At 37.3% G+C, this 15,647-nt stretch overlaps 1 protein-coding gene across 1 annotated transcript in view; it reads right to left on the bottom strand.

Annotated features, from left to right (window-relative positions):
* The window catches only part of PPP3R1 (protein phosphatase 3 regulatory subunit B, alpha), a 66,420-nt gene that overhangs the window by 33,119 nt on the left and 17,654 nt on the right, over window positions 1-15,647 (bottom strand). The window contains exon 2 of the mRNA XM_049785118.1: window positions 959-998. Coding sequence (XP_049641075.1) covers window positions 959-998 — 40 coding nt within the window. The remainder of the gene's footprint in view (window positions 1-958; window positions 999-15,647) is intronic.

Below are 15,647 nucleotides of genomic sequence, written 5' to 3'. Positions count from 1 at the left end.
CTGCCAGGAGTGATTTCTGAGCATAGAGCCAGGAGTAACCCCTGAGCGATGCTGGGTGTGACCCAAAAACAAACAAACAAACAAAAAACCATAAAATACATAAAAAGGGTACTCCCCAAAAGTGAATTCTGGGGAATCTGAAAGAATGAACAGTAACAGAAAATATCCAAATAATAAAAATATTGGTGAAAATAATCAAATATTTTGGGGAAGAAACAATAAATATTAAGGAAGAAGCACCTCAATTACATAGCATGGCAAACCCAGCAAGCATCATCAAACAAGAATAGAAACAAGGAAGGTTCAGGATGACCTGGGAGTTCTGAAGCCTCAAGATAATACCGAAAAATTCCAGAAGACTCCATTGTAATTCTAAGGAACTTTCTCCCAGTCACCGCTTCCACACAAATAATTTTTTAATTATAAGTGATTTATTTAATTGCCCCATCCCTTCACCTTCTTTTTTTAATAGTACAGATCAAAATAAGCAGTCAGTCCACACTTCTGGACTCTTTATTCTAAGTAAATCTTCTGCAAGAAGTTACTTTGTCCACCAAAGTCATGCCTTCAAAAGGCACTTTATGTAACCATAATGTAAATTCACTGTTTACTTGAAACTTTGCAAGCCTAAAAAACTAATGGTTTAAAGCCATTAAGACAGAAGTTATTAATTTTAATAATTTTATTAATGACAACATGGTAAGATAACTTGGTAATAAAGAGACCTATTAAAATTTTTCTCTCTTTTCTCTATATGTAGAGCCTGGCATGTATCATTGATGGATCACACTTGAATGTGGTTTAACACAAATTGAAGCATTGGTGTCAACATTTGAACTGACTATAAGACAAATTCACTACTTCAAGTAGCAAAGAGCTAGTAGGCCCTACAAATCCATAGATAAATACAAACACACACACATATATAAATTCTTGGTAATAAAAGTATTTGACTTACAGTGCGAGCACATTTCCAAAGGATAACTTGCCTCATTTCCCTGGTAAAAAAAAAGACAACAATAAATTAGTGAACATTTTAAGTCACAAATACAGGTAAATTAGCCACAAACTAATATCTATATTTATAAATTTAAACTACACAATACAAATTAGGGCTATTAAATAAAAAATCTGGGTTGTGGCTTTGCCACTCAAGACTCAGGAAACAAATTTATTTTAAATCTTTTAAACCTTAAATATGTTTCATACTGAATGTTACTAAATACACTGGAGACAGTCAATGCACTAATTTGTCTTGCTAGGTCAATTTTTGGGGGGTAGAGTTGAGAATGCTAAAGTTTCTTCTGTCATCTAAGACTGTAAAGTGTAAAGAATAAACAAGAACTCATTACCATGTATACCTGCATAAAAAGGAAATAAAAATATTTACAGGAAAATGACTTAGAGCAGTGTTTCTTTCTCAATCTTTTTCTATGGCCCCCTTCCAATCTTGTTTCCTTCCTGAAGACTTTCTGCCCTAGGGATTATACTCCTAGTCTCATGCCATGCTTCATCTACTTTCATCTATGAAAGTAAAGCACAGGTCAATCTAGAGGTGTGATCCTCCTAGAATATCTTGGGAGCCCACTGAGGACCACCTGGTCTCCAGTTGAGAAATAATGACCTCAAAGTTATTGTGCCAAGTGATAACATAGAGAAAACAGATAAGCTAAATAAAATGAACATTTGTATAAACTAACTAGTGGCTACTAGAAGGAAAGACGGAAAGACTGCATAAATGGGCTAAGTCATGATTAAAAATAGTATTTTTCTTTTTCAGAGGTGAGAAAAGGTTTTTTTGGAAAGTAGGAGAGAAAGAAGGAACTATCCAAATGGAGAGGAACTTAGCATAGGACTAAATTGGAATATGTCTATTTTCAATGATAAACACCTACATCCTATATAATGTACTTTAGTCTTTAAAAAAAAAAAAACAGGCCAGAGAAATAGCACTGTGGTAGGGCATTTGCCTTGCATGCAACAGGCCCAGGACCCAGGTTCAATTCCCAGCATCCCACATGGTCCCCGAGCCTGCCAGAGTGGTTTCTGAGTGCAGAGCCGGGAATAATCCCTGAGCACCACCAGGTGTGGCCCAAAAATAAATAAATAAAAAGTACTGTTTTAGATAAACTATGGACTGGTCCAAAGCCCAAGCTTAATAAAGCAACAACACAAAGAAAAGGGACCAGGGGGAACTGTACACATCATTCAAATTTACCTGGTCTGTCTGTCATGATACGGCACTCTAAAACCTTACCAACCCCACCACACAATCCTTTCAGAAAACAGGAGGAAGAGTTCTTAGCTAATAGTATATGACCAGATGCATTACTGTAACAAAATTAGTGACATAAAAAAGAAAACATGTAAATAAGTATTTCTTCATGACTATGTATGCAAAATTCCTTTACACTACTTGAGCTAATTGAAGCCAGAAAAATAATTGAAGAAATATAGTGATTATTTGAGGATTGTTCCAACAATGCAAGACATATTATTTTTCAAAACTGATTGATATACTACACTACATAAAAGAAAACAAAACTCATGATCATCTCAGCGTTATAATAATAGCCTTGGACAAATTACAATATCCAGTCATGATAAAACTAAGCTTATCCTCAAGCCATAGATTATCTACAAAAAAGGCAAATCTACAGCTAACATCAAAGTTAATTATGGCAGAAGAAGGAAAGCCTGCTTTCTCCAAGATCAAGATAAAGATATCTGCACCAGTGCAAAAAGTGGGAAGAGGAAAGGCATACAGATTAGAAAGAGGAAGTTAAACTGCCTTTATTCACAGATGACATGATTGTGAATATAAGGAAACATACACATTTTAAAACAAAGATACATACATATAAACACAGAAAAAGATGTTTAACATCATTTAGACATTAAAGAAATAAATTAAAATTACAATGAAATATATCTATACTTGTACTACTAACTAAAACAAGGGACTGGGAGTTGGTTAGTTCAGTGGTGCAGTGCATATCTTATACATGTGAAACCTCAAATTCAATCCCTGATGATGCTCATCTGAGCCAAGCACAAGCCTAGTAAGCCCTATTGCCTCTTATCTCTCATGCCAAGTCATTTCCAGCTGCACTACAGCCAGGTGTGATTCCCCGATGAGCATGCATGAGCATCACACACACATAAAATGTGACCCCTTCCCCAGTAATCAATACAAAGAGAGTGTGCACAAAACCATCCACAACCAAAGAGTGTGACCTATGCAAGAAATCTGACTTAAGAAACATGCAGATTCCAGCAAGCACCAAACCAAATGTGCAAATTATAATCAAGTACAATTCTCAATCGTTTCAACATCAACTGAGGAAAATTTGTTAAGTGCAAGGAACTGATGAACAATGTATTGCTGAAAATATACATCAATAGATTATGTAAATGAGGGAGGAATTCTAATGTTTCTCAGGAATTTCCAGCCCCTGATACACAAACATCAATCTCAGGAATTCAAATATTTAGTTACTACTATGAAAGAATTGTGTACATATAATTCATGTTTCAAATTAGTGACCCTTAGTATAAGATTATTCAGGTGAGTTTTAATGCTAAATCTTTGAAAACCAAATGGATAAAGTCAGATTGAAAGCATGAAAAGTAAAAGAAAACACAAGGAAGACAGAGAAGCCCTGTGTCAATTCAATACAAGCAACCAGAAGAGTGACCTTTAGCTGATAATAGGCAAGGAAAAACTAAATCAGTAAAACTGAATTCTGCCAACAATCTAAATGAGCTTGCAAGTAGAATCTCCCCAGAATCTCAAGTAGTGACACTTAGATTACAACTTGAATTAACATGCTAACCTTTTAACCTACAGACTGCAAAAGTTACTAAATTCATGTTAATGTCTAAAATAGCAAGAGAAATAGATGAGGCTAAAAATAAAATGACCTATCAAAAGACAGGAAACTACTGACAATTTTATAGATTCACGGTGGAAACTCAAAAAGGGATAGTCATTTTGGAAAACTATTTGGGGATTCTTACACGTTTAATGGAGACAGCGGGAAGCAATAGTACAGTGGGTAAGGCACTTGTCTCACAAGCAGTCAGCCCAGGTTCAAGTTCTATGATCCAAGATAGTCTCTAGGACCCTCTGGAAATAATCCCTGAGTTCAGAGTAATACTCAGGTACCCTGAGTATTCCCAAGTGTGGCTCAAAAGCCAAAAGAAAAAGAAAAAAAAATGAGGATGGGGGGAATGTTCCAAGAGTTAGAGTGCATACTTTGCATTTGGAAGCAATAAAACTCAAATCACCTATGCATGATCCCCTAAGTATCTCAATGTGTGCCCACTCCTTCCCCCCCCAAAAAAGGGAAAACATTTAGAAATAAAAACATGCTAAATATTTATATATGTATCACTAGAAGTTTTATTTTATTTTTTGATTTTGTGGCCATATCTGGTGGTGCTCAGGATTAACAGTGGGCTCTGTGCTCAGGTCTAACTCTTAGCAGGCTTAGGCACCATATGGGATGCCAAGAATCAAACTTGGTTAAGTACAAAGCAAATGCCTTACCGCAGACAGTGCTACCATTCAGCTCTTAGAAAATTCAGTTAAAATCACAAACAAGAAACGATCTAAAACCCAACAACTGCCAAATGAACAAACAAACTGGTGTCTGGACAATGGAGCATTACTCAGCATAGCTTATTAAAAAAAACAACCAATACACACAATATTTTCTTTTGACTTATTTATTTATTCCTACTATTGTGATGCCTCTCTGAACCAACCTTCGTTCCTTCTATCCCTCCTTGCTTCCCCTCTCTCCTTCCTTTTTCTATCATGGTGGCCTCTCTGGACAATACCTGGGAACCACTAGAGTCACATCCAGTCATGCTCAGGAACATATAGTGCCAGGTATCAAACTCAGGGCTTTATATTTGTTAAGGCATGCATTCTATCACTGAGCCACATCCATGACCCTTGATACACACAAATATAATCTCAAAAGAATGTTATATGAAAGAAGCTGATACATACATAAAGTTACAATTTTAAGACTCAATGTGGGGCCCAGAGATACCACAGCGGCATTTGCCTTGCAAGCAGCTGATCAAGGCCTAAGGTGATTGGTTCGAATCCCGGTGTCCCATATGGTCCCCCATGCCATCCAGGAGCTATTGGAAGGAAGGAAGGAAGGAGGGAGGGAGGGAGGGAGGGAGGGAGGGAGGGGAGGGAGGGAAGGAGGGAGGAAGGAAGGAAAAGAAAGAAAAGGAAAGAAAGGAAAGAAAGAAAGAAAGGAAAGAAAGGAAAGAAAGGAAAGGAAAGGAAAGGAAGGAAAGAGGGAGGGAGGGAGGGAGGGAGGGAGGGAGGGAGGGAGGGAGGGAGGGAGGGAGAGAGAGAGAGAGAGAGAGAGAGAGAGAGAGAGAGAGAGAGAGAGAAAGAAAGAAAGAAAGAAAGAAAGAAAGAAAGAAAGAAAGAAAGAAAGAAAGAAAGAAAGAAAGAAAGAAAGAAAGAAAGAAAGAAAGAAAGAAAGAAAGAAAGAAAGAAAGAAAGAAGACTCAATGTGTAAAGGAGCTTGGTAAGGCATTAAAGAATAAATTCTGGGACTAGAGAAATAGTACAATAGATAAAGTCCCTGCCTTTTCACGAGGCAGACTTGGGTTCAAATCCCAGCATGCCAGGTCTCCAGTTCCTCCAGGAATGATTCTCAAGTACACAGCCAGAAGTACGTAATCCTTAAGCAAAAGTTAAAACGAAAGCAAAAAAGCAGCTAGAAAGTAATAAACTCAAAGATCCAGTTACTAAAAATCCCTAGATATTCACTTTTTATTCTCACTTTTCATAATAAATTCTGATACATTAGTTATCTTATTTAAGTAAACAAAATTAATACAGATAAAATCTTCAAAATGTTCTCAACTTCACAGTATGTTATCTATAAAATGTATTTCTCTCACAACTTGACTTTAAAAATCTTAATAACTGAGAAATGTGCTAAAATATTTTCTTTGGGTCTGAGCAATAGAACAGTCGGTTCTATTGGTATGTGTCGATCTAAGTTCATCCCTTCGTTGCATTCTCTTCCCACTTCCCAGTGCACTCACAAGTTAAGTAATTCCTGAGTGCAGAGCTAGTAACCCTGAACACCATCAGGCTGCCCCCAAAACAAAACAATATTGTTGTTTTTCATTTCTTGCCAGGTTTCCTTAGCAAATACTTTCCTGTTCCCAGTGATTTCATGTGTACCAAAACTGAGATGTGTAGAAATAAAAATTTTAAATAATACTGAGTAATAAGATGTGGACCTAAAATGAACTCAGAAATAAACCAGTTACTTTTGATAAAAGACAGCTTACCTAGAGTAAAATCATCTTTTCCTATTTCACCATTTTTTACCTATTTTCTTAAAAACTCTTCTACTACAGATGTTTACAAAATCTCAAGAAAAAAACTAAAAAGAAGTGAACAGGTGAAGAGCAGAAAAGAATTGCTATTATCATAAGAATTCCAAGGATAAGTGTAACTCAAACTATGAATCCAAACTAATTTTTCTCTCTAGGCACTGAATACTCTTTGGAAGAAATAAATGAGAGTAGATAAGATGAGAGACTACTTCTAGGGTGCATTTAATTTTTTGACTACTAATGAAAATACTAAAGATTTAGATATGAGATATGAGAGGGAAAGGAAACTGAAGAATGCTAAGAACCCCAATGATCCTGCTGACTAAAGAAAGTTTCCCAAATAAATACATTTTTTTGTAGGCCACAATCAACATTTTGAAAGGAAAACTACATTTAAGAAAGGAAAAGGGGCTTGGGGCCAGAGAATAGCATGGAGGTAAGGCGTTTGCCTTCCATGCAGAAGGTCTTTGCTTCAAATCCTGGCATCCCATATGGTCCCCAGAGCCTGCCAGGAGCGATTTCTGAGCGTGGAGTCAGGAGTAACCCCTGAGCGCTGCTGGATATGACCCCAAAACCAAAACAAACAAACAAAAAAAGTTAAGAAAGGAAAAGGCTGGAGAGATGACTACACTGAAAACTATCATAACAATGTGAATGAATGAGGGAAGTAGAAAGCCTGTCTCGAATACAGGTGTAGGGAAGTGGGGAGGAGGGAGATCTGGGAAATTGGTGGTGGGAATGTTGCACTGGTGAAGGGGGGTGTTCTTTACATGACTGTAATCATACAACTAAAATAATGTTTGTAATCACGGTGTTTAAATAAAGATAATTATAAAAAAATTCTATATTAAAAAAAGAAAGGAAAAGGCTAAATACAACTCAAAAATAAAAATTATTGGAGCCAGAGCATTGGCGCAATCCTTGTGCGAGTTAGCCTAGGATGGACCACAATTCGATTCCCCCCTCCCGCCTCTCATATGATCCCCCAAGTCAGAAGTAATTTCTGAGCGCATAGCCAGGATTAACCCCTGAGCATCACCAGGTGTGGCCCGAAAACCAAAACAACAACAACAACAACAACAACAACAATAATAATAGTTAACAAAATATATCAAACAGGATCTTAGTTATAGCAACAAATCTGGCACCAGGGATTTTTTAATACTCTATAAATTAGTTATGATGCTATCACATGGTAGAATTTTAAGAAAAATATAATATAGTTACAAAGTAACTCATTTTCCAATAAAGTCAAGAATATATCTACATGTCAAATTGTTTTAGGAAGGATAGAAAACTAAAATGTTCTAGCCTTAAGTCATAATTATACTCTGTGGCTTGTTTGAATCTAATAAATATTTGGAGGCACATGAATTAACTATTTGAAAGACCTATAGCATAATGGGGTCCCTATTTTTATAGTTAAAATTAACCCATTATGTGACATCTAAACCATCCAACACAAAGACATTTATACTACCTCAGAAAATCCCAAACTTACTGTTCCACCACCCCTTTTCAGAAAGAAAAATAAACCAACACTCATCTGCTGTCCCTACACCTCCCCAGGAAACTGACCTTAAGTTAATAAAATGTTTCCCACTTGCACCCAAGTTTCTCACTGGATCAGTCCAGTATTTGACTATAAAAGGGAGGGAATAGGATACTGTCCACTTTCAGAAATATTATTCTGGATCTATAATCTCTGTAATCCTGTTGCATTTATCTATTTATTAGTTACAGGATATGGGGCAACTAATAGGTTGCATTTTATTTTGTTTTGTCTTGTTTTTCATAAGATGCTCAGGATTTTTCACATAAACAATAACATCATGTACAAAAAAGAGTTTTTCCCAATTCTGTGTACCTTTACCCTTTACTTTTCAGGCCACTGCCCAGTGGTTCTTTAGGGAAGTGGAGGTGACGGGGACCATCAAATGCCTAGGACAGAACTTGGAAACTTGGGGTCCCGCATTGCAAAGCATACACTCCAGCCCTTTTCTGCCTTACACTTCATTGGCTGGAATAATAAGAGCAGAAGCCCGGCTGATTATCTTACCGGGAAAGCATTCTTTTGCTGTAAAATATATTAGCTCTAAAGGTTTTCATAAATGTTCCTTATCCACATTTAAAAAAAAAAATCAATGGTTCCATTCTTCTAATGACTTTAATTATCAACTGATAGACTCACATGATTTTCTTCCACTGCACAAGAATAATTTGAGTAGTAGTGTTTAAATAGTGAAATAATACTATATCCCTGCAATGAACTATGCTTGATCATTTTAATTTTTACATACTGCTTAATTATATTCCCTTAACTTTTATTATAAATCTTGGCCAATATATTGATGAGGAAAAAATTTAATTTTTACAAAAAATAAAAATTGAAAATAAAATTTTCTCTAGACTATATAGGGCTTAACTTACTATTTTCTCTTTTTCTTTATATCTTAGCTCTTACTTACTGTTTTTATTTATCTAATTTCTAAATAAATTATTTAATTGAACCACCCTGGAGAAAGTTATAAAGTTGTTCATCACTGAATCTCAGACACACAATGTCAAACACTCTTCACCAGTTAACATTTCTCATCACCAATATCCCATTTCCCTTCTCCCCTCCCCTATCTGCCTCTGTGGCTGACATTTTTCTTTTTTCTCTTCCTTTTTTCCTTTTAGACATTGTGGTTTATCTCCTTTCAGCTCCTAGTTCTTGTCCAGTGTATTCATCTAAATTTTTAAGTACATGTCTTCAAATAGCTTTCTCAGTGATTGCTCTAAGGTTTATGCAATATATATGTAACATCATTTTCCCATCAATTTTCCTCTCCTGCTTACTCATCTAAAGTATCTTCCATAAATATCTTTAGAATCACTGCAGTATTAATTTCATTCAAATGTCAAACCTAATTTAAAAAACTGAAGAGAAGTATAATACTGTACTTATCTATACTTTTACACTTTGAATTGCTCTTATCTCCTTCCTAATGCACCAAGTTTTCCTTTTCTTCTCTCAGCTCTCTTCTTTTTCAAAACTTTAGACATTCTTTTTCATGCCTACAAAAACAGTCTGCTGGTAAATTTTTTTTTTAGGCCACACCCGGCGGTGCTCAGGGGTTACTCCTGGCTGTCTGCTCAGAAATAGCTCCTGGCAGGCACGGGGGACCATATGGGACACCGGGATTCGAACCAACCACTTTTGGTCCTGGATCGGCTGCTTGCAAGGCAAACGCCGCTGTGCTATCTCTCCCGGCCCTGCTGGTAAATTTTTTATGAGAATGTCTTGATTTCCCTATCTTTCTAAAAGGATGTTTTCTCAAGATACATTGTTTTGAGCTAACAGTTCTTTAAAAATGTGTCTTCTTGAAAAAATGTGTCTTTTGAGCTTTTGTAGTTTCAGAAGAGAAGCCTATCTTTTTTTGTTGTTGTTTTTGAGTCACACTGGCAGTGCTCAGGGGTTACTCCTGGCTCTACACTCAGAAATCGCTCCTGGCAGGCTCAGGGGACCATATGGAATGTCGGGATTTGAACCACCATCCCTCTGCATGCAAGGCAAATGCCCTACCTCCAAGCTATCTCTCTGGCCCGAGAAGCCTATCATTTTAATTGTTTTCCTTATCTATATAAAATATAATTTCTCCTGCGCTGATTTCAACAATTGTCTTTAGTTTTTTGAAGTCTGACTTGCAGTAACTTGGTATAGATCATATAAGTTTTTTTTTTTTTTTTAAGTTTTTACAGTCTGCCAACCCCGAGAAATTTTCAACCACTATTTTACTAAGTATTTTTTCAACGCTACCCTCTTCTTTCTCGCCTTCTGGGAATCTAATGATAGAAGTAATAAACCATTTTTATATTCCCACAGCTCCCTGAAGTTCTCTGAGGCTTTGTTTTTGTATTTCAGTTGCTCAGATTGGATAATCTTTTTTATTTACCAGTTTTCTAATTCATTCTTTCATGTCTTCTCTGTTCTAATGCTGAGTTTCCACAAAGACTAATTTCATCAGTTGTTACATAGTTCCCATTTTTAAATTACCATTTGATTCATCTTTATATTTTCCATATCTTTTTTGGAGAAGGCGAGAAGCTTTAGGCCACACATGATAGTGCTTAGGGGTTACTACTGGCTCTGCACTCCTAAATCACTCCTAGCAGACTCCAGGGACCATATGGGGTACAAGCGATTAAACCCAGGTCAGCCACATGCAAGGCAAACACCCTACCGCCCTACCACCCTACTGCTGTGCTATCACTCCAGCCCCTATTTTTCAAATTTTTATTGAGATTTTCTACTTGTCAAATTTCCATGTGTCATGTTCTTAAAGTGACATGGTTTAATAATAAATTTCTGAAAAAATCACCTGCCAAATACCCAAGTTTAAATAGATTTTGCCAGTTATGTTCAAGTAATTGGGAGTTCTCTTAAAAAAAGGCATGTGGACCAGGCGAGGTGGCACACTCCTGCAGTCCAAGCTACTGAGGAGACTGAGGACAGAGGATCACTTGAGCTCAGTAATTCTGGGCTGTGTTGTGCTATGCTGATGTCTGCTCTATGCTCAGATTCAATGTGATAATTCGCTGGGAGCACGGGACCACCAGGTTGCAGAAGGAGTGGTTAATTGGCCCAGGTGGAAAATGAAACAGGTTAAAAAAATAGTAAGATGATTCAATTTGTCACAACATAAGAATTCGATTTTTCTGGGCTGCAGATACTACAGGAATTAACACATTTGCCTTGCATGAGCCAGGAGTGATCTCTGATTAAAGAGCCAGGCAGGAGAAAGTCTTGAGCACTACTGGGTATGACCCAAACCATTCCCTGCCCCCACAAAAAGAATATAGTTTTCCTCAAAACAGCCAATAAAACTTCCACATGCAAATTGTTACTCTACACATTTAATTTTTTTATTGCAATATCAAGAATATTCTTAAACGAAATTGATGATCTTGTTTAACTGCAACTGCATGGCAGTTAAACAAAACAGTGATTAAACAGTGATTAAACTAGTAGTATATGGTACCATCATTTTGATTCATGATGAAATAGTCACAGGTACCAACAACGAGTTTTACACCACCAGTGTAAATGTAAACAAGCAAGGAAAATATAACAAATCTTAGTTTTCATTAGATTTCAGACTCTATGAAAAGGCATCTGGGAACTGGACTACTCTATGTAAACTACTGATATCATTTAAAAAATTTAATGAATTTCGAAGAGAAGTTAACCAATACAAATGAAGATAATTCAGTACTGGTTTTGACTATGAAATATTCTAAATATTCTGATGGACTATTCTATTTATTCTAATATTCTGTTGCTGCTCCAAATATTCTGTATTATTCATAGTATTATTTTACAATACTTTATAAAGATACCCTAATAGATTTCTTCATAGCAAGGAAATAAAATCCAGGATCATACTGTATATTCATTGCCTCTAATGCATCTTCGATTGAAACAAGTCTTCAATGTGCTTCTGCCTTTGAAGATGGAGATGGATGTTTTTTAAAGAGTGCTGGGCAGCTATTCTGTAGTCTGACATATATAGATCCAAGGAGTCCTAACCCCTCTCTGAGAGAACTAATATTAAAGGTGGTGTTTGGTTACACATTATTTTACCCAAAACAAAGGTCATCCCTGGTTTCTTTGTATGTTTGTTTACAATTTGGATTTACCCCCAAAGATTGTAATACTTGTAAACCTGGGTGGGTTTATTGTGTGCTCAATAAAAGCAGTAGTTCTGGCAGGCAGCAGGAGCTCCTTACTAGGTAAAAGAAGACTGCAGACTATAGTGTTTCACCCTCAGACTGGTCTGGATTATTTCTTGCGCAACTCTGCTTCAGACTCATTTACCTGGGGTTAGAGATACAACACTTGGGGTGATTTTGCAGATGGTAATGCTATCCCAAGATATCCAGAAAAAGATGTTAAGTTTTATCACTACTGCTAATGATAATTTTGATCACTTATTCAGGTGTTCCAGATTTCTCTACTGTAAAGTTATACAACACCCGTTTTATTTAATAAGCACCTTGTGGGAACGTTTATTCAAACTTTCACTCCTCTTACTATCACTAATGTTCTTTAAAAAAAAAACAAAAAAAAAAAACAACTTTGTTTCCAAAAACAAAACAAAACAAAACAAAGGGGCCGGAGAGATAGCATGGAGGTAGGGAATTTGCCTTGCATGCACAAGGACGGTGGTTTGAATCCCAGCATCCATATGGTCCCCCAAGCCTGCCAGGAACAATTTCTGAGCATAGAGCCAGGAGTAACCCCTGAGCACTGCCGGGTGTCACCAAAACAAAACAAAACAAAACAACTTTATTGATTGGTTGATTGATTGGTCTTCGGGCCACACCCGGCAGTGCTCAGGGACACTCCTGGCTCTGCACCCAGAAATCACCACCTGCCTGCTGGGGACCATATGGGATGCAGGTCCAGGGTCCTCCCAGGCTGGTTGTATGCAAGGCAAATGCCCTACTGCTGTGTTCTCTCTCTGGCCCTGATGCTCTTCTAACTGCTGTGATTACCAGCCTTAACATGATAATAATTCTCAACCCCTGGTTTTATTCCTCTATAATCCTATTTCTCGGTTTTTGCACTTAACCAACAGAACATGACAATATTGGAGATTACACTACGAAACACTGACTTCTTTCTAAAGTTCTTCATTTGCACGCTGATTCCTAACCTTAGCAGTTGTGATACAATAAACATGTGGATATAAAAATCTTTTCAAGGGGCCAGAGAGATAGCATCGAGAGAAGGGAGTTTACCTTGCATGAGGCTGACCCAGGTTCAATCCCCAGCATTCCATATGGTCCCTGAGACTTCCAGGTGTAATTTCTGAGCGCAAAGCCAGGAGAAACTCCGGAGCACCACCAGATGTGGTCCATAAATAAACAAACATAAAAATCTTTTCAAGTAAATTTTTCCTTTTCTTCAGATAAAGACCCAAAAGTAGCACTACTAGACTATATGGAAGTTCTAGAACAGCCATTTTTGTTTGTTTGTTTTGGTTGTTTTTCGGGACACACCCATTTGATGCTCAGGCGTAGTTACTCCTGGCTAAGCACTCAGAAACTGCCCCTGGCTTGGGGGGACCATATGAGACGCCAGGGGATCGAACCCCGGTCCTTGGTCCTTCCTTGGCTAGCACTTGCAAGGCCAGACACTTACCTCTAGCGCCACCTTGCCGGCCCCTATAACAGCCATTTTATAGATATCAACTAGTACTATCATTTGTGTGTTTTGTATTCTCCTGATATAGTGATATTGAGTTCATTTAACTATGCCATACTGACCATCTATATAATCTATTATTCTGATTCTGACCATTTTTCAAACTCTTTGTTATTCTATTGAATTATAAATTCTTACACATGCTTGTTTTTATGCCATACCAAATTGTTTGTGATCACTATAACTTTGTGGGTTTGGTCCTTCAGTTTTTGGGCCAAACCTGGCAGTGTTCATGGCTTATTCCAAGGCTCTGTGCTCAAGGGACCCATATATGGTGCAAGGAGCAAACTCAGGTCAGCTTCATGAAAGGCAAGTATGGTACAATGTACATATACTATATCTCTGCCCTAATTTTGTCTTTTAATTATTTATTGGCTTTTGGGTCACACCCAGCTTACTCTTGGCTTTGCATCCAAGGATCCCTCCTGATGATCCCTGAGGGAACATATGTGATGCCGAGAATGTCAGGTCAAACACATGCAAGCTAAGCACCCTACCTGCTATACTACCTCTCCAGCCCCGGTTTTGGGTTTTGTGGTGGGTTTTTTAATTTGTGTTTTGTTTTGGTTTGGTTTGGTTTTGGTTTTGGGTCACAACTGGCAGGCTTGAGGGACCCTATGGGATGCCAGGATTCGAACCACCGTCCTTCTGCATGCAAAGCAAATGCCTTACCTCCATGCTATCTATCTGGCCCCTTTCATTTTGTTTTTTAAGAACCTGAACTCACCATAAAATTGATCCATCTAAAGTGTAAAGTCAGTGACTATTAGAACACTTGGCAGAATTGTTTGCTGCCATTGCCACAATGTTGAGCACCTTCATATATTTCTCCAAAAGAAATCCTGTGTTCACTGGCCACCCCTCCGACACCTTCCAGTCTCACCATGGCCTTAAGTGATAATCAACTTTCTGTCTCCATTTACCTGTTCTGGATATCCATACACAAATTGAATCACATACTATGTGATACTTTGGTAATGGCTTCATTTTTTAGCAGGATAGTTTAACAGTTTACCATGGATCATTAAATTTTTTCCTTAGATTTTGGGCCCCAGATACTACTGGAAGTACTCAAGGGATTCTGTGAAGTGTCAGAGGTTGAAGCCAGAGTTGGCTGCATCAAAGCCAAATGCTTTTAAATCTCTCCAATCCCTCCTTAATTCATTTTTTATTGCCAAATACTGAATGAATGTAGCACATATTATATATAGTTAATTAATAGATGTTTTGATTATTTCTATTTGGAAAGCTAATTATGCATAAACCTATCATGGACACCTGTATACAGGTTCTTGCTGATATATAAAAAGGCTTCACTCAACATCTTCCATAGATTCTTAGAAAAATCAAAAAATAATCTGTATAACTAAAAGCAGATCCTCAAATCATGTCATTTCATTCAACTTCTGCCAACATATTTTCCCCTCATTAATATTTTATGTAAACAATACAGAACAAAATAAATCATTTGTCCAAAATAAATCCATTCCTGCTATATTTAGGAATGTAATAACTAGTTCATATACAATTCTTACATTTGACATTTTGAGAAGCTTTTCTAAAGAAGCTACATAGACATTCTGACCATCAGTGTTAGAAGGGTTCTGATTTCTCCACATCCTCACCAACACTTCTTTTTATTATAGCCATGCTAGTGGGATAAAATGGTTATGTCACTGAGGTTTTTATCTGCCTTTTCCTAATGAAACTGAGTATCTTTTCAGCCTATTGTACTTATCCTCTCTGGAAAAATTTTTACGCAGAAACTGCTTTAAAAAAAAAAAGCTGAATTGTGGGGCCGGAGAGATAAGGCGTTTGCCTTGCATGCAGAAGGATGGCCGTTGGAATCCCAGCATCCCATATGGTCCCCCAAGCCTGCCAGGAGCAATTTCTGAGCATAGAGCCAGGAGTCACCCCTGGGTGTGATACAAAAACAAAAAACAAAACAAAAAAAAACCTGAATTGTTTCAGCTGTAAGAATTGTCTCATCAGATATGACCTGCAAATA

Source organism: Suncus etruscus, chromosome 12, assembly GCF_024139225.1.
Source record: "Suncus etruscus isolate mSunEtr1 chromosome 12, mSunEtr1.pri.cur, whole genome shotgun sequence".
NCBI lineage: Eukaryota > Metazoa > Chordata > Mammalia > Eulipotyphla > Soricidae > Suncus > Suncus etruscus.
This window is presented reverse-complemented; position numbering and strand designations above follow the sequence as displayed.